Genomic DNA, 25,057 nt, shown 5'->3' on the forward strand with positions numbered 1-25,057 from the left:
ATACAATATAATACTCCGTTCACCATTTGAAGCCATGCATTCATCCAACGCCTAAATGCCAAATATTTCGTGTGTATTTCTACATGCGAATCTCAATTTATAGCTTGGGTGAAAGTTGAGATCTCGCAACAGTGAGTTGAATGAGTCCGTTGGGGCCAGATTGAGGGGCGTAAACTTCAGCGTCCTTTCCAGTGTTCTTGGTCCCCTTATGCCAGCTCAGATCTTAAGAAAAGTCAGTAAATTGTTCATAGGTTTAGGCAGTGAAGACTTACCAATCTCAAAGTAGTGCTTATTGGGCAGAGAGTAGTCCACAGTTTCTACCTCTGGAACAACTTCTAAAATAGATTCGCACATCTTGTACATTGTGTTCTGAACCGAAGGGCTGTCCTCCTCAGCAAAGGTCTTCATAGTGATCGATCTCGCGTCTTCCCATGCCTTGTCGAACTTAGGCACAGCTTGCTCAACCGCGCTCATTCCAGAGAAAGTATTCCATGACCAGCCGCAGTCAACATCGGTGCTTAAGATTCTGTCCCAGACCTCTGGCAATGTTGTATATTCATCTCTGACGAAGCCGTGGAATTGGGAGCCAGTGCTCTTCAAGACCAGCAGGCCAACGATACCGCTTCGGATGTCAATTCCCTTACCCTTTTGGATAACAGCTTCGACATTTCGAGTTTCATTACCGTCACGGTAGAAGGAATGTGGGTGGGGCTTGCCATCAATCGTCATTCGTGTCCATCTGTGTGTTACGACCTTGATGTTTGCTGTAGTGATGTGGGGGTATTTTTCGATGAAGTGTGTGCCGAGATAGCTTGCGAAGAGTTCAGGAGGGGTGACTGGGTGCTCTTTTGCCTTGATGTAGATGGTGTTCTTCATTGAATCGGTCGCTACGACTACGCTGTTGTCTGCCTTTGTGTACCTGAAGGTACGGTTAGAGGAGGGTCTTCAACTCTGGGATGGATGGGCAAGCATACGATGCATCAATGGCTCCTTCAAGGAGTACTGTGACAGTCATTTCAGTGACGGTTTGCACACCCGTTGCTGGATCTTTCTCAACTTTGTAGACTCGGACATTGTCCTTGCCATAACGTGCTGCAGCTACTGAAGCCATTGCTACTTTGGAAGAGAGGTTGAAAGGTTGGTATGAAGTGAAATGTTTGAATTGAATGGGACTTGACTCTCTTTATGTAGGTAGTAAGGTCAGATTAGAAGCTTTGGCAGCTGATTATTGAAGGATGGATGGATGGATGAGTTATGCCAGTCCAGTCCAGTATGAAGGAAGGGTGGAAGGTTGGAGCTTTATATACGGAGAACTCCAGATAAGAAGGGAGGCCGGCGATTCGCGGGGCAGCAACACAAAAAGGACGGCCGAGAATAAATCGACTGGACCAGTTAGCTTCAGCGGAGGCCGGCCCTGGAAGAAGAGCAAAAGACTCCGCAAACGTTGGGTGGGAGGAGTTGCAATATGAAGCTTCGGGATCCCCCGATACTGTACTGTACTATACAGTATGCTGCCTTGCTGCCTCGCTGCCCAGGTGTGCGGCACTTGAATAGCCTCGCGCTACTGTAACACGCGCATAATGGGAAAGCCCCGCGGCGGCCTTTTGCCTATGTATCAGAGATCATGAGGACTGATATTATTTCGTGCAGATTTTTCGTAGAAAAAAACCCCCTTGGCTGGTAGGAATTCGGATGCATCTTCTCAAGTTCTCCTACTGTACTGCTTCGAGAGTCATCATCTTGGGGAAAGCTCCAACCATTACTTTTACAGTACTGCTGCACTACCGGACGAATCGGCATCGCCCGTAGATCGTAAGATGTTTCTATGAATCTTACGTTTCTTTGCCATACTATACTAGGTATAGGAAAGTTGCGGATTGAGCCTCGAGATTGCTGACTGGACTGGACTACTATGACTTATCCTGACCCCAACTACAGATGAAGAGAATAATATCCATATTATGTATACTGCCTAACATTCTAGTACTGAAGGTACATGTAAAGTTCGGGGATGATGCTGGTCTGCGCTACATATGCCTCTTCTTGGCTCTACTTATGCCGTCGAACCCATGCTCTTGGAAGACGTGATAGGATAGGATGTGAACCCTCCATAATCCATGCAATCAGGAAACAGAGCTTTCGAGGGTGGTGTAGCTCCTAGGACATCTGCGGGGATAAATTCAGCCTTGCAGTCCTAATCTGGATCGTCATCTAGCAGCGGAACTATAGAGTTATAATGGCTTATTTTTTAACTTGGCCTTTATCGAAGATACAGGTATTGTTAAAGGGTAATGCAAGACTGTAGTTTATAGAAGGAAAGAAACATGTCTGCAAGAGAAAAGTGGAGGGGAAAACGTTTCAGATGAATTTAAGGATTTGCCCTTCCTGGTCCGAGTGCCCTTGACAGATGTGGCCTGGGCACGTCTTGAAGCACAGTTGATAATGTACCATAACCGTCACAAACAACGATTCATAATCTCCAAGAGCTCTCAAGTTAATAGAAGACACTTGCTCGCATACACATCTAGGACCATTGGCAATTTCCTGCTCGCGAAGCTACTCGTCAAACCGCTTTGATAGCTGTACATCTCGACCCGCACTACGAATAAGTGCACGTAGCTTACAAGACCGCTCTCATATGCGCCTGAGAAGCTCATAAACCTGCTGGATGACCTCGAAGTCGATCCGGTAACTACGATACACATGCCACCACCCCGCCAACTACGTTGACTCGTCGAGCATGCTGAGCTCGTCCGCGACGCCGACTCAGAAGTCATTACACAACCAGCAACCCACTTCATACGGGACGAACAATGGGAGAACCAGTTTCGATCGAGATGCGCTACAGCCTGTAGCCTCGGGCATGGGCCCTCGCTCGAATTCTGCTATGTCCTTCGCACCCCGCGGCTCGTCACTCAATCCTTCCCCAGCACCAGGGAGCTTCAGCTCAAATCTGCGGAGCCAGCTTGCCCCTTCGCGGACAGGCTCGAGTCAAGATGTGAACGTGAACGTTTCTGTAGTGAATTTGGAGAGATTAGATGAGGATGATGGAGCGGTTCCGGGTCAGGTCCTCGCAGCCTTGCGGGAATCGCTGAACCGAGAGATGAAGATCAAAGAGGGCAGCGAAAACATGCTGGAGGCCTTGAACACGAAGAAAGCGAAACAAACGAAAGAGCAGCGGTTGAGAGTGGAAGCGGAATTGAATTCGTCGAATCAGAAGATCAGGGCACTGAAGAATGAAATATCAGAGTTGCAAAGGCCAAAACAACCCTTAACCCCGACACGAAGTCGCATGGATACGCTGTTCCAGAGCAATGGTTTACGGTCTCCCCCAAGTGCTGCTAGAAGTGCTGGCTCAGATTACGACGAACCACAGGAATCCCCAACATACGCTCTGGCAGAGATATTACAGGCACTTGAAATCGAGGGGCTTACACCAGATTACTACGTTGGACATGCAAACAACCTGGTGGAACTTTTCAAGAGATACCCAACGTTAAAATATGACCTGGTCTGGTCAGTTTTCGGTTTGCGGATGCAAGTTATGCTTCTGAGTGAAAGCAGAGAAGTTGTTGCTGCCGGCTATCGAATGACTCGATATGCAATATCAGATATCAGTTCGTTACAGAAAATCCGAACACTCAATACGGATTATTTAGTGGTGCTGTAAGTTGTAAAACATATTTTTCCGTTTGTTTTAAGCTAAAAGACTACAGTTCCCTCATTAAGAAATCTAATGCAGACGTCGAGCGTGAGCAGGCGCTTAAATTTGTACGTGCATTCGTGGACGTCAAAGATGGCATCCAAGAGGTGTCCAGAGCTGTTGTAAGAACAATAGCATCAGTTGCTGAGCATGCCGAGGATCGCCTGAGATCCATTTGTATCGAAACCTTGGGTGAGATGATGATCCGAGATCCAGGTTTGCTCGTTATTTCAGGAGGCATTAGACCGCTAGCCGATGCACTTGGTGAAGGGACCTACGAAGCTTCTGAAAGTCTTACAGCAGCTTTCTTATTCCTGATGGATGCACCTCAACGCAGAAAGTATCTTCGCGCAGGCTATGAGCTCGAGGTACTTTTCACGCCTTTTACAGACTCGTTATTTGCCCAAGAGAAGATTTTGAAGCAAAATTCGAGGTCAATATCATATGCCTTGAAATCATGGCCTGGACTCATGGCTTTATCCATGTACAACTTCAGAGCCATAAGGTCTTTAATATCTTGCCTCATGCTACCAAATCATATTATCCGCGAGACAGTCATCGATCTGCTTTATGGAATCCTTAGGATAAAATCCCCATTCTGGGCGACTTCATTTTTGGCTGGACGGCGTCTGACTACCTACGGGCGTGTTGCTACTCTAAAATCAGCGACGTCAAACCTGGTCAACCAGTGGAGGAAGAGACCGGAGACAAGAATTTTGTGGATCATTATACCGCTCTTTTGCTGGCAGTCTTGATTACTTCGGACATGCTGCCTGGGCTTTTGCAGGTCACACGAGACGCCGATAATTCGATGTTGAAACGAAAGACCACCTTGCTTATTGGAGAAGTATTAAAGCTTGCTTCTCGATTACTACCTTCAAACTGGAGTAGTGATTTGCAGCTTTTGCCGGATTTATTCGCTGCCGCATCACATTTCGGAGATGAGGAACGCTTTGATGCAACTGGGACGGTATATCAGATAAGCAGTGTGAGCAGGACATTGTACCGAACAGCTCCTAATGTTACAGGCGCTCTTGTTGGCGTTGCCAATAACAGCCACGACAATCTAACAAGCCTGGAGGACCAACCTAAGATCAATCCTAACGTTTCTATTGATGAAAACACTTTTCGTCAATTGTTGGTCGAAACGCAAGTGCTCTCAAGTACGAATCCCATCAAATGGAAATGGGATATTGTCTTGAAGATCATAGAGGGACCGCTGTTGAATGGGAAGCGACTTGACGAGGCTATCAAAGCCTCGAAATTCATCAAGCGCATTATGAGTTTCTATAGGCCGTTCAAATACAAGTTCGCTGAGATTCGGTATACTCGTATTAATCAGAAGTACATAAAAGTCGGTTGTGCGCTCATACACACCCTTCTTCAGACGACGGAAGGTGTCAAATATCTTGCCGATAATAAGTTGCTTAGGCAAATTGCCGAATGCCTAGCACAATGTGATCCAGTAAGTCTTCGCCTTAGTTCCGAATTGACAACTGAAGCCCAGTGCTAATGTTATCCAGACAAGTGGTTTGACAGCCCAGTCTCCTATGTTCTCGAAGGAACGACTCTCAGAAACACTCTGTAGTGGATACTTTGCGATGCTGGGAACGATGAGTGGAGACCCAAAAGGGTTGCAGATGCTTGATCGATGGCGCATGATCAATATGATGTATCATATTATAGGTCAAAAGCAACGCCCTGATCTGATCAAGCTACTCTTGTCAAATTTTGATTACAGCTTGCAAGGACATCCTAGAGTGCTCCTTTCAAAGGCTCTCACGGCGGGGTCCAAAGAAATTCGCATCCATGCAACAAACGTTTTGAGGAAATATTCGAAAAGTTCACGGCCTACCCAAAGTGTTGGTGACTCGAAATGGGCTATTCAACTCCTCGTCACCCAGCTCTACGACCCCGAAGTAGAAGTTTGTGCTACTGCTATCAAGATTCTCGAGGAAGCTTGCAATCGCAAGAATTATTTGGAGTACGTTGTGCAATGTCGGCCGGCTCTTGATCATCTAGGAGAGATTGGCGCGCCTCTGCTTCTTCGTTTTCTTTCTACTTCCATTGGGTATCACTATCTTGATGGCTTGGATTATATTAGTAACGAAATGGATGATTGGTTTCTTGGCCGAAACGATAGCTACGTTGGAGTTATTGAGGCAAGCTTGGCACGTGCCTTCGTGGAGATGCCAGAGGAGACGTCGAATCGTATGAGCATCGATGAAGATACTTTTGAGCTGGATGCTGATAACGACGGTCATGTGCCTCCGCACTTTTACAGGGAGCTGACTAGGACCAAAGAAGGATGCAAGCTGTTGCGAGACAAGGGTCACTTCGAGGAGTTCGCATCAACGATCCGCGATTATGGAATGCTTTCGGATGATCCAGAGATAATACTCAAAGTCAAAGGGTGCTTATGGGCTGTGGGCAACGTTGGGTCTATGGAGCTCGGTGCGCCGTTCCTGGAGGAATCGGACGTTGTTGAAAACATCGTCAGGATCGCGGAATCACACGAGGTAATGAGCTTACGAGGGACTGCCTTCTTCGTCTTGGGTCTCATCTCCCGCAGTGTCCATGGACTCGAGATCATGTCCGAATTTGGATGGGATAGCAACACCACAACAATGGGCGCTTCTCTTGGACTTTGCATCCCCCAGAATCTCAACAAGTTCTTCTCGTACCAAACCTGGAGTCATGAGAAAGCCTCGGAAATCACCGCGTCAAGAGAACAACGTGCCGCCATTATGGCAGCAAAAACCGATGACGACTTCGTCAGCAACCGAATCTTGGAACTCGTTATCGATCTCGGTAACACTGTGCTACAAAAACGGGCGATGACTGAACTCATGCACATCAAATCGAAGAAGCTTCCCAACTTCAACCATCCAGCTCTCTTCAGGAAAGTCATGACCTTACTAGAGTCATCTCACTTCCGCATCAACGTCCGCCGCTTCGTCATCGAGCTCTTCGAACGCAGCGTTCTCCGACGCATCGTATTTGAAGAAGAAAGCGACGACGAAGACATGGACAGTGACGATGACAGTAGCAGCGAGGGCCGGACGGAGCGGCAGAGGAGTATTAGCGAGCTATGAGATGAGATGAAACCGTGATCGTTGGGATACGACAATGCATTTGTACGATTATGAGGCTGGCGTATTTACTTGGCATTGGATGGTGGGGAAGGGGGGAGGGTGGCATATACCTGATCTTGTTTGGCGTTTTTCTCTCGCCGTTTGCCTCTTATCTTGTATAAATATAGGCGCAATGCTGGGTTACTCTGGCGTATGGTTAAGATGACTGGATGAATGAAGTGAAGGCACGATTGTAAAGCTGCAGTATGTGCCATGTGTCAATCAAAAGTATCTATAGCTGCTAGACCTAAGTTAGAGGTGTATGGTTTATTTGGAACTGGTCTGGGAGGTTGTAATCTTTAATGTTTTGTCGACTCGAGCTTCTAGCTGAGTACCGTATAAGTTGGGATATAAGAATGGGCTGCTAACTAAGTGTGGGCATATAAACCTTCTACTTAGTACCCTAAAACTATAGCTTGCAAACCCTTATAACTCCCCATCGCTAATATTTAACCCCCAACAATAATAAGCCCATAGGCTTATATTACTACCGTTAAGATAATCATAATTGTAGTCATGGGCGTATAACCCGGATATGGCGCGGTACATCAGATCAGATGGGCTTAGCGGGGCTTACATAATATCAACCCTTTTTGTACCACCTTTCACCTTTCCAGGAGCTTCGCAACCTTCTCACGTTACTTATCTTTACCCGACTCCCTCCTCGTTTCAATTCAGCCTGTAGTACTATAAAGCCGCAGACCAATCATCATGAGCTCCTCAAGTGTGCGGCTCAAGTCCTTGTATTTCCGTGCGTTGCCACTCCATCTTGCGAGGCAAAATCTGCCTCGTTCAGCCAAAGAAACAGGGTGTGCTGCGCAATTCATCCATTGGGTACACGTGTTTTAAAAGGCTCTGGGATCTGTACTTTTTTGAAGAATTAGTGATTGGGCCGCTATGCCTATCACATAGTTGATGCTTCCTTGTATAGGGGTAATGTTCCTGGTCGAGATATAAGTATACCCTACCCTTCATATACGTAGGTCAAAGGTAATTCCTTGCGCTTCTAGCTTCCCTGTCACTTCATCATGCCGAGCAAATCTGAAAAGCCATCTCGACGATCAGAAGGTGCTTCGGATCGGACGCCATCGGCGTGGAGATATCCATCGGCGTGGTCTCAATGGGAATGGCATAATGACCACGGTTGCTGGAGTCGTTATCGTGTTGGTCGGAGTGGGCAGTACAATTTCGAATATCGCCATGGCACTGCTCCAACTCCAGTAGCCGCCCAAACTATTCCATCAACTCCACGGTACAATCCCAGTACATATCCCGATGTCCAGCAAGGAAACCCCTCATTACTCTCGCCCAGTGTTGATTCCCATGGTCCATATGGTGCGAGTGCTGGGCAAGCGCGAGCTGATGACCAGCAAGCCCCATTAGTCGGTGCCGGCTTTGGGACACCAGAACAAAGCTCAAACAGCCTGCCTGGAGTCGCGCTCCAAGCAAGTGTATCGTATCCCGCCAACGACTCTGACTACACGACCTATTCTTCGCCCACAGCTCAACCATACCAAGCATTTAGTCACACCAGCGCTCATCAAGGCGCAAGCTCTAGCGTCTATGGTAGGCGACAATCTTGGGATCAAGACAGTACCTCGAATGTTACAGCTGGTGCTAGTTATGCACAATCAGCATATGGGGTACAGCCGTCTCCAGCAATGACGTCTTCTATTTCAGGGCAACCTCACGGAGGACAGGTTACAAGCAGCTATGGGTCTTATTCAAGCTCAGTAGTGCAAAATGATTACTCTGCCCAGGACTCAACCTATCTACAAAGACCTGACCGTGCAACTGAAAATGATAGAGGGGATAGTGTGGGGCAGATGTCACAGAGGTTTAGCCAGGCGAGAATTAGAGAAGATGGAGAGGATGAAGAGGATGAAGATGATGAAGATGATGAAGATGCGGATAGGAATAAAAAACCGCGCAAAAAGAAGCAACCTCCTGCTCCTGACCCAAAGCCCGGCGTCAACGTAATTCTCAACCATGCTTCTAGACTACAGCCAGCTAACAATTTCAGTGTAAACAGGACTGTAAGTTTGGTCCACAGGGGCCCAAGGGAGGTCCAGCCCCAAGGCCTCCGCCCTCCGGATCTTCAAATCGCTCGTCCTCAAATTCAAAACCTTCGCGCAGCTCGCACCGCTCTTCACATTCCTCAAAGCACACTTCTTCCGGAGAGAGGTCGAGAAACGTCTTCGATCAAAATCCTTCCGAAGCGCTCGAAGAGATAACGAAATATACTTTCGACGGTGTTGATCATATTAAGGAAGATTTCATTGTCTGGAAAAAGGAGTATGAGACTTGGAAAGACGTTACATGTGCGTGTGGTTTTGGGTATTACACGGTGATGGGTGAGTGGATTTCTGGTGAAGCTGTTAGGGGTGGGAAGGCGCCGCCAAAACCAGCACATACACTACATCAGCTACCACAGATTGAGGTTTAAATCATACAAAAGCTTTAGGAAGCTGTATGCTTAGTTTTAGAGCAGACCAATCTTTCCAGTCATGTCGGCGTACGCGGAGATGAAAATCCGGGGTGGGATACCCTTGATCGCAGCATCGTCAGGTAGCTTTGCATGAGGTTGCACTGCGCAGAGTAATATATGAACAGCTATGGAAATTATTCATTCTCCCTGGTCTGAGGTTTTCGTAAAGGCCTAAAAGCCGGCTTCTGGGGTCATTGGCTCAAGAAGTTCGCCTCACTGTTTATGGTGTGCCGCCCAGCAAAGGAGGGGGTGGTGCATGGATGGGAACATGACTTGCTTCATTGGAAAGATTGTTCATGCCGTTCGCCTTGTATTTCTCGGTGAGACAAATCGCATGATTACGTGGCGCAAGGCACATGATTGGGGCACCTCGCCAAATCTAGGTAATGATCTGGCGAGGCTCAATAATCTGCATGAGGTCCAAACCCTAGCCAAGCTCGATCGATGTACATCAGGCTCATGTTTTAGCAGGCAGCTGCAGATGTGTCTGCTCAGAGCCGCACTCATTTGAGAAGCAGCCCGTCAATTCTATCTACACTGAGCCGTTCACATTACAAGAAGTGCCACAGTAACCGCAATGCAGTTTCAAGAAGCAATCAGTACCACCGGGGATTCTGAAGACGGAATCGCGCTGACTCGGTTAGGAGAACAAACAGAAACACTAGATCTGGCATCTAAGTGTATTGATTGCTGTTGGCGAAAAGGTGTCGAGGTTTGTTATCCTGGTGATCTGAAAATGCAATTTTGATAGTTCTAGATTCACAATAACGGCCTAGGACCTGCTCACAAGCAGATAGTCAAACTTGATCAAGATGATAGTTTAAGTTCATGCAGCCTCAAACAGCTACTAGATGAAGCTATCGAAGCAAAAGAGAAATGCAGTGCGAATCGGAGTAGCTTTCAAAGAAAATTGGAGGACTGTATCGGATCTATACAGCAATATTCACCGGTTGTAGATGTCTTGATCCAACAACGACCTCAAATTACTAGCCTGGTATGGGGGGTCCTTCGGTTTTTAATTGGGGTAAGCCTTCTATTCGATTCAACGGCCTGTCGGGTTCTAGCCCAATACTTGGAAGTTCAATGTCTGATACTTGAACAAAGATTGCAGCCCAGAAGACTGGAATCGATGCGAAGATTGAAGACGGTATTGTTGAAATTATGTTAAGTATAGGATCATGGTACGAGAACATTTACAATGACCCCGAGGGGTCTGGAACCCTGGACGCTAGCTGTCATCTATTCGCTGCTGTTTCACCTTTCTGGTGCTCTCGAAAAGACATTGCTGCAACTCAGATACAGGTTTGTAACTTTTAAAGCAACAAGATCCTCGAACTGTGCTTACCATTTTCCCAGTTAAATTCTTGCACGTTGGATTTACCCCACTAAGGAGCGAGTTCGAGAGAACACTGTCATTGATTTCCAAATACTCAAGCTTACAACACAACGCAGCTGCATGTTCCCATATCAAAAGTATGTCCGTTCAAATACGAAGATTCCCACTAATCTACGTCCCAGAAAGCAATAAATTCTACAACAGTGAGTTCGCTCTGAGCTGCATCATACAGGGGCGGTGTAATTTAACGATATTTAGCACTGCTTAACTGTCTCGAGAAGCAGAGAATTGAGGATGCGGAACGAAGTTTGTCTAGAACAAGTCAGCATTCCAAAATTGGCCCCGGTCTGCCATGGATCTAGTGAACTAACTCATTGACAGAGACCACAGACTTTCAGGAGCGTGTTGATAGCATCCTCCCAGATTTGAAGAGGGTACAACTTGATACCTATGAATTGGGCCTTGCAGACAAACGTCGCCGTAGAGGTATCACCGTTTGATTTCCGATTTAGAAACACATATTAATCAGAGTGAGTATTAGTTGAGCGCACCATAAAGTTCCTTGACCCATTAGAGCGCCCACCAGTCTTCATACAGCCACACACACCAAATACATGCGAATGGTTCTTTGAACACCCTCTGACGAAAGATTGGATAGATTCGCAATGCCGAAGACCGCTTTGGATAACTGGTATACCTGGTAACAGCAAAACCCAACTCATCTCTAGAGCTTCAACTAACAGATCCGTTGAAGGTTGCGGGAAGTCTGTCTTGGCACGTTTTGTCAGAGATCATACTAGTAGCAACACCTTGTCACGAACCGTCTTTGCCCATTCTGTATCTGCCTCCAGAGATAATGAACGTGCAGATGCCAAATCCCTGGTTGCGTCGATTTTGATCCAATTACTCAAAAGCGACGTTACAGAAAGGCCTGAGCATCAATATATACTTGACGATATGACGAATCTCTGCTTTCCAAAGCAGCATATCGATGAGATTCCGTTCGAAAAACTCCACTTCATCTTTGCTCGCATCCTAGGAAGGATTAGACATTACACCCTAATCATTGATGGACTGGACGAATGTGTCGACTTGGGCAACGTCAAAACTCTCGCGGACGACCTCATCCAGCAAAGCTCTTTGGACAATTCACAGATCATCATTTTTTCCAGAAAGCACGACAATCTGAGACAGTTTATGTCCAACTCGTCCGTTCTCGAAATAAGCACCGAAATTACCATGCCTGATATCAAACTGTTTATTGCAGCCAAGATAGCAGAGATCCCGTCGTTGAAGCGAATTGAGATGGAAATATACACCAAAATTGACGAAAGATGCCAGGGAATGTTTCTATGGGCGGTTCAAATGATTGAGTATCTCACTTTTCCGTCTCCGAGGTCTCAATGGCAACAAAGAAAGCGACTTGAAGAGGTCCCACGAGGGCTCTTCGAAATCTTTGAGCAACTAGTAGCGATCCAGGGTGAGAAACTGACAAAGTCAGACTTGAAGCTGAGGAGAACGATTTTTCAGCTCATTGTGGCCGCTAAAAGACCCCTCAAAATCGAAGAGATTGATGCTGCTTTGCAATTTCGGGGGAGACAGCGAGTCGAAGAAATTCATCGCCTTTTCAATGCCAGGCAGACGGTGGTGGATCTCTGTTCGCCGTTTGTATGTATCGCCAAAGACAGCGTAGCTTTGGCCCACGGTTCCTACCAAAACTTCTTGCTGGAGCCAGAGAGAAACAATATTCCCGAAGTCCTATCGGTTCACCAAACAAAAGAGAGTTCAAACGCGTCCCTAGCTTACAAATGTCTTAGTTTACTCTGCGAAGACCCAAATAAATCTCCACGGCGTATATCACACTGGCTGTATAAAGGTTTCACCCTAGAGACCAGCTGCGATGCTTCCCAGAACAAAGATCGTGTAGAAGCCCTTCGGGAGATTGTATTTTATGAGTATGCAGCCAGGTACTGGGACTTCCATCTCACTTCGGTGAGCAATCCTTCTAAGGAGCTGCTACAACTTTTCAACGACTTTCTTCACGGTTTCGAATTTGTAATGTGGTCAGAATACTTGATAGATTTCTCTGGGACAATCGGGCGCGTCTCTAGGGTGTACGGAGGTCTCGAGTCTTGGTTGAAAGGATTGCCGTGTAGCTCTCGAGACCTCGTTTCGTTGGATGCCTTCTTTTCCGGTCCGTATGCCAAACTCAGTGACTTCTACGAGAAGGATGGTAAAGATAAGCTACTGAAGTATCTTTGCTTGTATCGCTTGGGTGACTTCTATCAATCGCAAGGGGATATTGAGCCCCAATACAAGGTCCGAAAAGAAGTAGCTGATGGTCTTGAGGGCATCCTTGGCGAAGAGAATCCCCTCACCCTAAGAGCTAAGGTCACGTTAGCATTCATATATACCAACAAAGGTGAACTGATCAAAGCTCTCAATATTTGTCTTGAGGTCAGTATAATACAAAAGGATGTTATAGGCATGGACAGACAAGAATACTGGGAGACTCGCCAAGAAATCGGGTTGATTCAATTTCTCATGACTGACTTTGAAAGCGCTGCTATAACTCAAGCTGCGGTCATCGTTGGCCTTGAAGACATAGAAGGAGCCCAGTTACTCCTTTTTGAAAGTTATATCTTTGATGGATATGTGAAAGAGGCCCAAGGCCTTCTGTCAGCGGCAATGGACGCATATAGACATGTTCGGAACAGCAAGACCTTGGCACCAAATGATGGACATGCCCTGTATGCTCGTGTGTGCATGGCATCTATCTATCGTAAAGAGGAGAAATACAAGCAGGCAGCGGAGGACCTCGAATTCGTGTTTGCAGAACGCTCGGCGAAATACAAGGACAAGAACAAGATCGACAATTCCTTGGTGATAGACACTGCAATCCATCTGATTGTTCTATACCGCGAGATGCGCAACCTCGACCAGGCAAATGCTCAAATCGAGCTCATTTCAGGCTCCAAGATATTGAGAAATGATTTTGAGAGATACTGTCAAGTTGAGCATCTAAGAGCACTTGTCTCTTTTGACGAGGGGGATTTTGAAGCAACGCGTGAGATATTACAGTCGTTACTGGATCTACAGGAAGGCAAAGGTCGGGAAGCTAATAACCGATCTCTCTTATGGGTGCGTCTAACACTTGCGACGGTCATAAGAGAACTCGGAAGGGATGAAGAGGTGGAAACACTGTTTCTTGATATTGTTACTGCATTGCACGATGGTAACACCAGTCCACAATACGAGAATATCCGACCTTTTCGGGAGCTTACGGTTGCTGAGGAGGCGTTACGATTGGTGCGAAGCAGAAAGCAGGAGGATGCGGATGTCTTGCTAAGGAAGGAAAAATTGCGATGGACGAGGAAAGCTGACTTTTGGCTTTTTGAAGGTGGCCCGTCAGCAGATACTGCGTGGATGAAAGGTCCATGAATCGACGGTCGTAGCTTCTGGTTGTTACTTTCTTTCAGCCAACGTTCTCCTTCTACTTGTCTTTCTCGATTAGTCAAGACTAACAGCACGCAAATCCATACCTAATGTTCAGTTGGGGCAACGAGCTTAGCAGGCAAGTTATTGTCTAATCATCTCTGGTGGCTAAATATATATATATAACCTGCAATACTTTGAAGTGGAATCTGCGGTACGAAATGAAAGCACTAAAATAGTACAAGAAAGAATAATGGCTCATCGAGAGCTGTGCGATCTATTTTCTTTCTGTGCTTCTCCCCAGATGGTGGAGTAGCTCTAGAGACATCCGCAGTATAGAACCATTGAAGTGTGGTGTTTGGATATTTCAGAGAAGACAGGCAACTTTCGCTCCTGTGATATTGGACCAACATTCTATAGCATTTGTATGCCTATTATTCCATATGCCCTAACAAGACCGCAAACGAAGCGATTTATCCATCAAAGGTTGCTTAAATTCAGGGGATGACCTGAAAGATACCCGCCTTCTTAGCATGTGCTTGTGACATGTTAATACTAACGGAAACAAACAAGCATCATTGTTTAAGGCTCAAAGTCTGGTAGATACAATGCGGCTGCTACTTTCCATAAACACTTCTGCCTTGACACGTGGCGGGTGGCAAAGCTAGTAATGAGGCAATGAAAGAGGCGCCCAGTCGGCGACAATTCCATGCAGGTGAGAATCTGAGGCATGCCAACAACGCAGGGCTGTAAGGCTCTCCCCGTGCGTCATCCATTTCCAATACTGACCGAGAACAGGTATACTCTCTTGGCTATAATACTTTCCTATATCTTCGTCTCCTGATTCCTGATTGTACTTGACCTTGCGAACCCCCCACTCAAACCTCCTATTTTTAGCCGACCACTTCTCCACAGTAAAAACTACACCAAGATCACTCAACAACAACCTCGATAAAAGGGCTCAAATGTCCGAAAACGAAGAACAGCACATTTCAGAGCTTTCCGCGCTTTTACCCCATGAGACCGTTCGCATTCCCGAAACACGAGTCTGCGCAGACAGTGTTCAGTCGCTGGGGATACGAAGTGTCACCGGCCTCGTAACTCTTCTATGCTTTACCTTCATGATTGGGACTGCTTTAATTACTGCACCGCAAATCAGAATACTTGAAAGCATAATTTGCCGCCAATACTATGAACGGGACCCCGAGTTCACAGGTAGTCTTGATGATATTGACGAGCATCTTTGCAAGAACAATAAAGTGCAGCAGGACTTGACGATACTATCGAGTCGTATGCTGCTCTTAGATGCGATTGTTGGTATGTTACAAACATATGTTGGTGACAGTAGCCAAGCTAAACCTTGTGCTGACTTGCATGCAATAGGTATTCCGTTGACATGCATCTACGGCCATTTTGCGGAAAGGTACCTCCCTCAATTATCTACATTGTTTTCTCTCCAGTGTAGAAATGTTTTTGCAGCACTAGCAGCTGACATCAAACTAGAATCGGCCGAAGTGTGGTTTTTGGACTTTCTGTATTCGGTATAATACTGTCCCAAATCTGGATTGCACTTGTTTGCTGGTTCTGGGGGGACAATAACCTCGATCTAGTTTTGCTTTCATCTATAACTCAAATCTTTGGTGGCGGAGAGGAAGTCTTTATGAATATGCTCTATTCATCCCTGATTGATGTTTCGACTGTAACAAGCAAGTAAGTCATCACTAATCCAAGAATTTTACCACTCCGCGGACCACGGTGCAATGCTCCAAGTTTCCTTCGACCTTTTCTTCGGGAAGAGTTTACTATACTGATAATGTGTGAAGCTCGAAACAATTCTTGTTCTTCAGTAGCGGTCGCCTCCTTGGTCTGTTCGTAGGAAATGTCTGTGCATCTTTGCTGATGAAGCAGGCTCGATGGGGACCCTGGCACTCTTATTTGATAGGAGTCATAACGATAATAGCCGTGCCTCTTTGTGCAGCCTATATCATAACCTTGATAGCCAAGTCCACCACGAAATCAACCGTTGGCCAAAATGAAGTTGGTATAAGTTCGACGTTGCCGTCACGCGCCTCACACATTACAAGGCCCTCTTCGGTATCTTCGAAGTCATCGGACATTTCTCCCTCCCCCACGATGCTTTCTTCATCTTCAAATTCTTCACTACCTCCACATACCTTATCGCCCTCGCCCTCACCTACGCCCATCTTGCCAACCTCGACCTCGATCTTGACCAATATTTCAATCATGGTCCACACAAAGTTCCGTATGTTGAAATCTGCGTTCACAATATCTATCAAGTTTCCTGTTCTTTGCCTTGTTCTGTCATCTGTAACTACACCAATGATAAGTCAGGCAATCCATTTCTCGACGCAATTCTTCTCGAAACGGCTGTCTTGGACACTATCCGAGGCTACCTGGTGGCTCTCTTTCGGGACTTCCCTCTTCAACGTCGCCGTGCTGCTTATAATACCCCCAATCAAGATGGTATTACAAAGAGATGGAAAATTCGGCTTGCGCCTCAAAAGCCGATCCATAGACATTGTCCTTGGCCTATTTTCTCTCTTGTTCTTGATCTTCGGAGCTAGTTTTGTTGCGTGGACCCCAAGTAAGCTAGTGGCCCTCCTGGGAGTACTAATTATGACTGCGGGGACTGGATTCCCGGACCTTTGCCGCTCGGTAGCTACAGAATTGGTAAGTAAGAACTACATCGACCGTCTAAACTATGCTATCAGTGCTGTACGCTTGCTTGGAAGCATTCTGTACAGTTTAGTCCGACCGAAATTGTACCAGTTGGGCATGGAATGGGCTAGGAAAACCCGGCAGAAGATATGGATAGGCCTTCCTTTCTGGCCAGTCGTATTGTGCTGTATCTTATGTCTTATATTGAACGCATTTGGGTTAGGGAGTATATATTCCGAGGAAGAACAACAGAATGACGACGGGTTAGAGTAGACTAACGCCTCGCTGTTGGTTGGATAGAAGGGCAGGAAGTACACTATTATACATGATAGGCCGTTACCTTTATTCTCTTGGAACAATATCAAAAAAAACTGCAAAATATGAGCAGCTTTACATTCATGTCCCAATTTAGAACAACAGGGAGCGACAGACATGCTTGGATATATGAGACCATGACCTTCCATAGTTGTGCAAATGGATCATCAATTCAAGGCTTTTGTTTGAAGCCCGAATAGAAAGCAGAAAGGCACAGGGACTAGAGATGAGAAAGCAAAATAACAAAACCAAATAACAGATCCACGTGCATAGTCTACTTAGATACTAATACCCAATTTCAGCGCACTCCGCTAGAGTCCGCTAGGAGAACCTCCTTGTATATCTCAATATTTGGTTTGCTGGGAGAGAAATAACATGGTTGGCCAATCCCATGACCCAACTCCATAGTATACAACTATACAATGCATCATACACGCCAGCTCAATCGCCCATATAATACACATCCTCCCCTCTTCTCCATCTCTATCCTATAACCTGGCCTCCGGCGTCTTCCCCGCAACCTCCGCCACAGGCCACCTCGCAACCTGCGACCTCCCATTAAACTTCACAATATTATCCTTATACGGATGCGCATCCCCCTCAAAAGCCTTCAAACGCGCCAGCCTATCATCCCTCAACCGATTCTTCGGCAACATGCCACTGACCGCCTTCCTGAGCACCTCAGCGCCCCCCAGCTTGCTCATCAACTCATCCATACTAATCTTCTGCAGACTACCCGGCCGGGTGTTATGTCTGTAGTATAGTTTCTGCCACCGCTTCTTGCCCGTCGTGTGCAGGTAATGGCAGTTGGTAACGACGACATAGTCGCCGCAGTCGGTCGAGGGATCGAAGATAGGTTTGTGTTTTCCCATGAGCAGAGTCGCGATGCGGGATGCGAGACGGCCTAGTGGGGGCGCGGTCAGTTGGGGGGAGTTGGCGGAGGGTAGAGGCCGGATGGTTGTGAGGGCGTGGTGGGGGGTGCTGGGCTGAGATGTGGTGCCATGTTCGTGAGTAGGCAAGTTTTGTCTGGGGGAGGGAGGTTTGCGTTAGTATATGTCTGGAATGGAATAGGGAAGGGGCATTGGGGAAGAGGGAGGTAGGTACCAAGCCAATGGTTTGAGACATCTTCCTGATTGGCCCTGGGGCCGATTGAGATGATTATCGAAGTAAAGGAAGGCGGAGTGCTGAACTTGGCTATTTCGTGGTGTTGAGGTGAGGTTGTAGACTTTTGATGCCAAGCGTTTCTTGAAGGTCGGGATTTTGCGAAGTTCAGCCGAGGCGATTTCAAAGCACTGGACCGGCCCCAACTTTGAACAAAACAACTACAATCCCGTTATTTCTTTACAACGCTGCGGTTGGATTATTCATAAAGAAATACTCTTAATATCTCGTTGACCTAGATAAATATGGCCATCACAACCCCTTTCCAGGTCAGTTCCACGCTTCCGGCTGGGGAGATATGTCACGTGTGCACACATTGACATTCAAACAGACGCTTTTTGCGGTGCCAATGTCTTGCGAAAGCTGTGTGAAAGACATTTCGGGATCATTGCACCAGCTCAGCGGAATCCAAAAAGTGGAAGCGAACTTGAAAGACCAACTCATTACGATAGAAGGAACAGGTTCGTCCGATTCACCCCCGTTGGACTTCACTACCCGCATAGCATACGGGACTAATTTACAGTTCAGCGGCACCCTCTGCAATAGTTGCTGCTATTCAGGCTACGGGGCGAGATGCCATTCTAAGAGGTTCAGGAGGTTCGAACAGTAAGTTGCACAGCATCACGTCATGTGGTTCATTATTTACAACTCTTCTAAAGGTGCTGCGGTCTGCATTCTCGAGACGCATGCAGATACAGTATCAGATCCAGTTCGGGGTCTGGCGCGAATGGTTCAGGTCTCTCCCAAGTTAACGCTGATTGATCTTACGATTCGTGGTCTGTCGCCGGGGAAGTATTGGGCTACGATTAGGGAGACGGGGGATATTTCTCGAGGGGTTGTTTCAACTCGTGGAATATGGACCGATCCCAAAGAGGGCGCTCTGAAGCCTCGCGGTTTCTTGGGGACTGTGACGGTGGGCAAGAATGGGATGGGCAGTGTCTTCATTGACAAGCCGATTGAGATATGGGAGATGATTGGAAGGGGTTTGGTGGTGTCGAAGCAGCATGAAGGGGAAGGCAAGTTTGAGAAGAACGATGAGGATACATTGGTAGGTGTGATTGCAAGAAGTGCTGGCGTTTGGGATAACGACAAAACGGTCTGCTCGTGTTCAGGGAAGACGTTATGGGAAGAGAGGAAGGATGAAGTACGGAAGGGTATGCTATGATCATATATCGGACGATAAATGGACTATCAAGAGTCCTTCGTAATCTGATAACTGCATCAAAGACACCAAAGAAGAAATCTGGAAGAAGCATCAAGATGACCGAGCTTTCGAGTCTAATCTCACAATGGTAAATGTCAAACGTCAAGCTTTCATGCGTTCCCGGCAGATGTCTCGAATCCCTGTGAGTGGATCCTCCGAATTGCTTGTTCTGGATCATGCGTGCCTTGAAAAGTTGAAAGAGATCAATAGAGTTGCCAAACATGAGACCAAGAAGCATTCTCCGTTCTTCACAGGCCCACTCGCAGAATGCCCAGACGGCGCTCCTTGGAGATAGAGCCAAGGTTGAGACGAAATAAGCCATGCATGACCCTGTTTTGTCGATCGATACTGCATCATGCAGCCAGCCGGCGGTGGGTGTGAGTGTGCGTAGTTCAATACTGTACTGTACGAGAAGACTTGAGAAATTTGGCCCACGATAACATTTGGGGACAATAGGGGATTCCCAAACGTCGTTGAGGCACAAGCGAGTTTCGTACAGCCTCGTCAGCCTTCTCTGATACTGCCAAGAGTCCTGCGCACACGTCCGCCACGGGTTTGACATGCCCATGGGCTTCACTGGTGGGCTCATTTGTAGATCTTGTAGATGGATGTTTGTAATATCGGTCTCAAGAATGATCTTCAATCCTCTTCTGGGTCGACTCGTAGCCTCAGGAGAACTGTAACGAGTAAGAGCTTGAACGAATGGTTGGTGATAACTCGTGGTGGCTGAAAACGTGCCACCTCACTGCAGTCATGGGATCATTGTTGTTGGCAATAAAAACAAATAGAAGGAGAGTTCAAACTATTGACGTTCATAGGAAGACCATGAAATTGACCGAGTTTATGGGAGACACTTTTGTACGTTCGTGATATGATTTGTGCACGTCCAAAGCTTTACGCGCTCTGCAACGCCTCTCTGACAGAAGCGCATTGCCAGCGAACCAATCGGCAGGCAGAGAGAGATTTTGGAACACTCGCCGCTTTGGAGGATCTGTAGATAATAATTCAAGACTCGTCAGGCCTCACATGTGGCATGCTGGGATCGTATTTGGGATCTTATTACCAGAAGCTGTTTCTGTTGCAGGAGTTCGTTGGTGGCTTGGACAACGACGACCCTGAATATGTAGAAAGAAAGTCCTCCTTCAAGCAGCGCTCAACCCCAACCTCCAGCCTTGCTTCTACTTGTACAGTAGGTAGGTCTTGGGACTTCAAGGCTCTCATCACACTTCTCCATTTATCACATCACATTTATCACTATTTCCCGGACGCCGACGCTGGGCAGTTTCTGGAATATCTGCATTGTTCGGAAAAAGAAGTACGCACTGTATACTCGTAAAAGCAGAGAGAGCTCCAATAGTTCGCATTGTTCACCCGCATAAAGTACCCACTCCAGCTTGGGCCCCCGCTTCCAATTCGACATTGTGTTACGCGCTCACTTCTTCCGTCCCATCCCTATCCAGCCCAGCCACCTACCACCACGCACGCATCTCTTCTTTCACCGCAAGCCGCTGCTAGTCGGCGCACTTTTATCGTACTTACATTCTACCATCCCCTCGGTGGCACATCTCCTTTCCTTTTCGATCCTTTACCAGTTCTTCGGGATCGCACTGACGATCATCAACACACTCCTTCTTTCTCCGGGAAACTATACGATTCTGGCAGCGACCCATATAATCTCACTACAACGAACTAAAAGTAATAGTAACGGAACCCCGCCATAATCCACGCGTATCGACCGACCACCCGCTTTAAGACATCGAGGAAGGATACAAATACTGGGCGTCGAAGACTCGGAGAATATAGAGGGGTCAACATTTGGGCGGCATAAACAGAACACTACAGATACTCTGGCAAGACTTTGGATAATTCCGCATCTCGATTTCCACATCAAACAACGGCTGGTCGCTGAAGAGGCGACCAGTGATTGAACAACAACAGAAGGGCTGATTCTGGAAGAACCGGCATTGACTTTTCGAAATGTCTTTGAAACAGGTGAGTTTTGGAAACGAAGAGCCACTTGGTGAGCTGGAAGCTTATGCTTTGGAATAGGAAATCGAGACCTGGGTGGCAGCACTTGGCCACTACGATAATAATGAATTCGACGATGCGCTGAAGGAGTTTGATGGCATCTCAGACACTTCCAAGATTCTCTTCAACTGTGGTGTGATTCACGCTACGTTGGGAGAGCACGAGAAAGCGGTTAGTATAGCACCTCCCCTCCACCCGAATAGAGTTTTAATTATCTTTAGGTCGAATGCTACCAACGAGCCGTACGTTTAGATCAATACCTGGCCGTAGCATATTTTCAGCAAGGTGTTTCAAATTTCCTAGTTGGCGATTTCGAGGAGGCACTGGCGAATTTCAACGACACACTACTATACCTGAGAGGAAACAACATGATCGACTATGCTCAACTGGGTCTTATGTTCAAGCTATATTCTTGCGAGGTTCTTTTCAACCGTGGTCTATGTTATATATATCTCCAACAAAAGGAGGCTGGAATGCAAGATTTCTCTTTTGCCGTCAAGGAAAAGGTAGTCGAGGATCATAACGTTATAGATGAGGCCATCAGGGAGGAAGCGGAGGCATGAACCCCGAGTCCAGGCCTTGAGGATCTAGCTAATTATTCTAGGGCTACACTGTTTTCTCAATACCCGTTGGTGTTGTATATCGACCGAATCAAGCTAAGGTCAAGAACTTGAAAACAAAAGATTACTTGGGTAAAGCACGTTTGGTGGCAGCGTCGGACCGATCAAATGCCTTTACTGGTTTCACGGATCCGAAATCAAGAATGTGAGTTTCCCGTAAGATACATGGGATCATGCTAATAGTACTAGGCTGGCAAATTAGAAATCAAAGATGATCGTCCAGCCGATACTATCTCATATGCCGCCTCGAATCTCGTCAAACCTGGTCTTTCAAGTAAACGACAACAATCAGAACCTCCAATTGGTCGGAATGTCTTCCCGCCAACGCCGCCTCCTGAGTCTGAGAAGTCAAGTAGTTCGGGTTCAGGACAAATGTCACGAGGAATGTCTGTTCGGAATGGACCTAAGCCAATGCCCGCCAAGCTCAATATCGAGAAAGCTCGTCCGAATGAACGGTATGAGATCCGGGATGATGGCAGGTCACCACCACAACCACAACGACGAGGCACTTCACGAACGGCATCAGAACCAAGAGGGCCGCCAGTCAGGCAATACTCCTCTCGAGATGGATCTCGGCCGATGCAACGACGGAGATCTAACGACGAAGAAGAGGATGAATACCCCGGCGAGCTTTACGACATGTACCGAAACTCCCGCAGCAGTCGGCAAAACGGCGCACGGCGCCAACAACCTCGGTATATCGAGGAGGAAGAGGAATATGCCAGCGACTACGATGACGGTTCCTTCGACGAGAATGATTTCGAAATGGTTTCAAATAACCGGCCACCTCCTAGATCACGTGCTGCATCTTCTTCGGGCCGTGGCCAATCGAGGAAACCTGACGTGCGCAAGATCCGCGTCAAGGTCCACGCAGAAGACGTCCGGTACATTATGATTGGCGTCGCTGTAGAGTTTCCGGATCTCGCGGATAAGATAAGGGAGAAGTTTGGGCTAAGGAAACGTTTCAAGATCAAGGTCCGTGATGACGATATGCCGGATGGAGATATGATTACGCTGGGAGATCAGGATGATTTGGATATGGTCGTTATGAGCGTGAAGGCGAATGCGAAAAAGGAACGTTTGGATATGGGGAAGATGGAAGTGAGTAATCCCCCTTTTCTTCGTTTGGAAAGTGATTTACTAACCGCATGACAGGTTTGGGTACAAGAGGTTTGATTTATGACATTTAACGACATATTTCTTTAGACAAGATCTTTGCATCAGAATATATACCAGCGAGCGATCTAAGCATGCATATTTAGAAGGGATTTGGAGTCGAGTTATTTCTGATAAGTATATATAATACACCATGCGTACGTCTTGATGACTATGTATGTGTTGGGGTGTCTATTTAGTCAAAAGTCTTTGGTACTGCATAATATAGTGAAGGTCTGCGATGTAGTCTGAAGGAGAATACATCCTTTACGCATTCTGTCTTTTGATTCGTCTGTACTTCTAATTATATCGTCTCGAGAGCGTTTTTCATGAGGAATCGCAGGAGCTATGTTCATCTAAAAGCCCCTTCTTTCAAGACGACATTTGTTCTTTTACGGTCACCCGATGCAAAACTTCAGCCAACTCAAAGCCCTGGTTCCCTTGCATCATCATCTTACATAGGCATTCGCTTCATCTCTTCTATAGTCCCTATAAAACCCCAAGTCAGCAATCAAATCATTCATGCCACAGGGACCTAAATAACTGCAGCCCTCCACGTCCAAGCCACAGCCAATCGAATTAGGAAAACTCACAATACTTCCTCATATTCTCCGCCCCCCAGCGTCTTCACCTCCTGGTCCAAATGCGTCCAAAGCACATCTCCCCACCCCCCAGCCTCCATCCTCTCCCTCATAACCCTCAACTCCAACTCCCTCTCCCCGCTCTTCACACTCAACAGATACGCCTCCAGCTTCTCCATCCCCACGTGGATTTCTTTATGCTGCCGCAGCAGCTCGGCCGCGTTGCGCCCGTTTTCGAATTCTGGCATCTTGCGCGCTAGCACGGGGAATATGTGCGCTTCTTCAATCGAGTGGTGCGTTTCGAGGTGCTGGAGGAAGGAGAGGCCTGTTGAGAGGAAGGCTTTCAGGGACATGTTCGCGGGGCGCCGGTTGGTGTCGCAGGCTGTTTTGAGGATTGTCCAGGATTGTCGGAAATGGTTGTGCTGGGAATTAAGTCTGAAAGTTAGTTATTTGCTTGCTTGAGAGGGGAAATCGGTTTATGATTTTGCATTTTGGGTTTGAATTTGAAAGCAATGCGATAGATAGATAGATATACGCACAAAATACTCCATGTGTTCCGCCATACTGTTATACACCCTAAATTCCGCAGCGCTCAGCTTTGGTAGCTTTTCCTCGACTTTAGCTTCTTCGACCTTCTTCAAAGCTGCGTCCCGCGCCTGGTTCCCTTCTAGGATCTCGCCCTCCTTTTCACATGGCTCTGCTAGTCTGTTGACCTCCGCTTGGGCTTCCTTCGCCATATCCGCCATTATGGTGCTAAAATCTTGTCGCAATGGCGCGGCGCAGGTGAAGTTCCTGCGGCAGGTGGGGTGCTCTAGGATTGGTATTGGTATTGCGCCTGGGATGCGGGGCGTATAGGTGTGTGCGATTGAGGCGCGTGGGAGACCTGTCAGGAGGAGCGTAAGGAGGTGAGGGCGCATGTGCATGGAGGACGCTTGATTTGCATGGTGGAGGGGGAATAGATGGCGGAGGCTGCTACTTGTAATGTAATGTAATGTGTTAGTTCTTAGTGGCCTCGGGGATTTTTGCTGATTGAAGTTCTTATCAATATATTGATAATGAGAGTCTAGGCTCGGCTTCGGATAAAGGGATTCGCCGAAGAGGCTAACTAATTTAGTAAGCCATAGTAAGGTTAAAATTGAGGCTCGATTTTTATGTCATTAACAACAACACATTTTTACCGAACAATATGTTAAATTCGGGACTGTATAACGAGGCTTA

The 25,057-nt window shown here is 47.0% G+C and overlaps 8 protein-coding genes across 8 annotated transcripts; 5 read left to right on the top strand and 3 right to left on the bottom strand.

Moving 5' to 3' along the window:
* Positions 1-97: 97 nt before the first annotated feature.
* Positions 98-1,111, bottom strand: uaZ (Uricase; the record flags this gene model as incomplete). The annotated part of the gene is made up of 3 exons (XM_031147268.1): positions 98-222; positions 273-919; positions 975-1,111. 3 exons carry the CDS (start codon positions 1,109-1,111, stop codon positions 98-100), a joined length of 909 nt encoding a protein of 302 aa, XP_031007816.1.
* Positions 1,112-2,740: 1,629 nt separating this feature from the next.
* ste20 (Target of rapamycin complex 2 subunit) lies at positions 2,741-6,798 on the top strand (the record flags this gene model as incomplete). The annotated part of the gene is made up of 4 exons (XM_031147269.1): positions 2,741-3,666; positions 3,717-4,071; positions 4,287-5,168; positions 5,227-6,798. 4 exons carry the CDS (start codon positions 2,741-2,743, stop codon positions 6,796-6,798), a joined length of 3,735 nt encoding a protein of 1,244 aa, XP_031007815.1.
* A 4,528-nt stretch (positions 6,799-11,326) lies between these two features.
* Positions 11,327-14,102, top strand: HET-E1_6 (Vegetative incompatibility protein HET-E-1; the record flags this gene model as incomplete). Its single annotated transcript, XM_031147270.1, has 2 exons — positions 11,327-11,352; positions 11,462-14,102. The coding sequence occupies 2 exons, from the start codon at positions 11,327-11,329 to the stop codon at positions 14,100-14,102; spliced, it is 2,667 nt and encodes an 888-aa protein (XP_031007814.1).
* Positions 14,103-17,578: 3,476 nt separating this feature from the next.
* Positions 17,579-18,215, bottom strand: MRPL23 (54S ribosomal protein, mitochondrial; the record flags this gene model as incomplete). The annotated part of the gene is made up of 2 exons (XM_031147271.1): positions 17,579-18,076; positions 18,195-18,215. The coding sequence occupies 2 exons, from the start codon at positions 18,213-18,215 to the stop codon at positions 17,579-17,581; spliced, it is 519 nt and encodes a 172-aa protein (XP_031007813.1).
* A 281-nt stretch (positions 18,216-18,496) lies between these two features.
* Positions 18,497-19,750, top strand: CCS1 (Superoxide dismutase copper chaperone; the record flags this gene model as incomplete). The annotated part of the gene is made up of 5 exons (XM_031147272.1): positions 18,497-18,520; positions 18,583-18,712; positions 18,780-18,857; positions 18,911-19,405; positions 19,479-19,750. The coding sequence occupies 5 exons, from the start codon at positions 18,497-18,499 to the stop codon at positions 19,748-19,750; spliced, it is 999 nt and encodes a 332-aa protein (XP_031007812.1).
* Positions 19,751-21,432: 1,682 nt separating this feature from the next.
* On the top strand, positions 21,433-22,046 carry NCF2 (Neutrophil cytosol factor; the record flags this gene model as incomplete). Its single annotated transcript, XM_031147273.1, has 3 exons — positions 21,433-21,447; positions 21,505-21,654; positions 21,705-22,046. The coding sequence occupies 3 exons, from the start codon at positions 21,433-21,435 to the stop codon at positions 22,044-22,046; spliced, it is 507 nt and encodes a 168-aa protein (XP_031007811.1).
* Positions 22,047-22,211: 165 nt separating this feature from the next.
* LHYA1_G002297 (uncharacterized protein) lies at positions 22,212-23,279 on the top strand (the record flags this gene model as incomplete). Its single annotated transcript, XM_031147274.1, has 3 exons — positions 22,212-22,259; positions 22,293-23,204; positions 23,259-23,279. The coding sequence occupies 3 exons, from the start codon at positions 22,212-22,214 to the stop codon at positions 23,277-23,279; spliced, it is 981 nt and encodes a 326-aa protein (XP_031007810.1).
* A 568-nt stretch (positions 23,280-23,847) lies between these two features.
* LHYA1_G002298 (uncharacterized protein) lies at positions 23,848-24,762 on the bottom strand (the record flags this gene model as incomplete). Its single annotated transcript, XM_031147275.1, has 2 exons — positions 23,848-24,261; positions 24,379-24,762. 2 exons carry the CDS (start codon positions 24,760-24,762, stop codon positions 23,848-23,850), a joined length of 798 nt encoding a protein of 265 aa, XP_031007819.1.
* Between the last annotated feature and the right edge of the window lie 295 nt (positions 24,763-25,057).

The sequence above is a fragment of the Lachnellula hyalina genome, assembly GCF_007821495.1.
Source record: "Lachnellula hyalina strain CBS 185.66 chromosome Unknown contig00023, whole genome shotgun sequence".
Classification (NCBI taxonomy): Eukaryota; Fungi; Ascomycota; class Leotiomycetes; order Helotiales; family Lachnaceae; genus Lachnellula; species Lachnellula hyalina.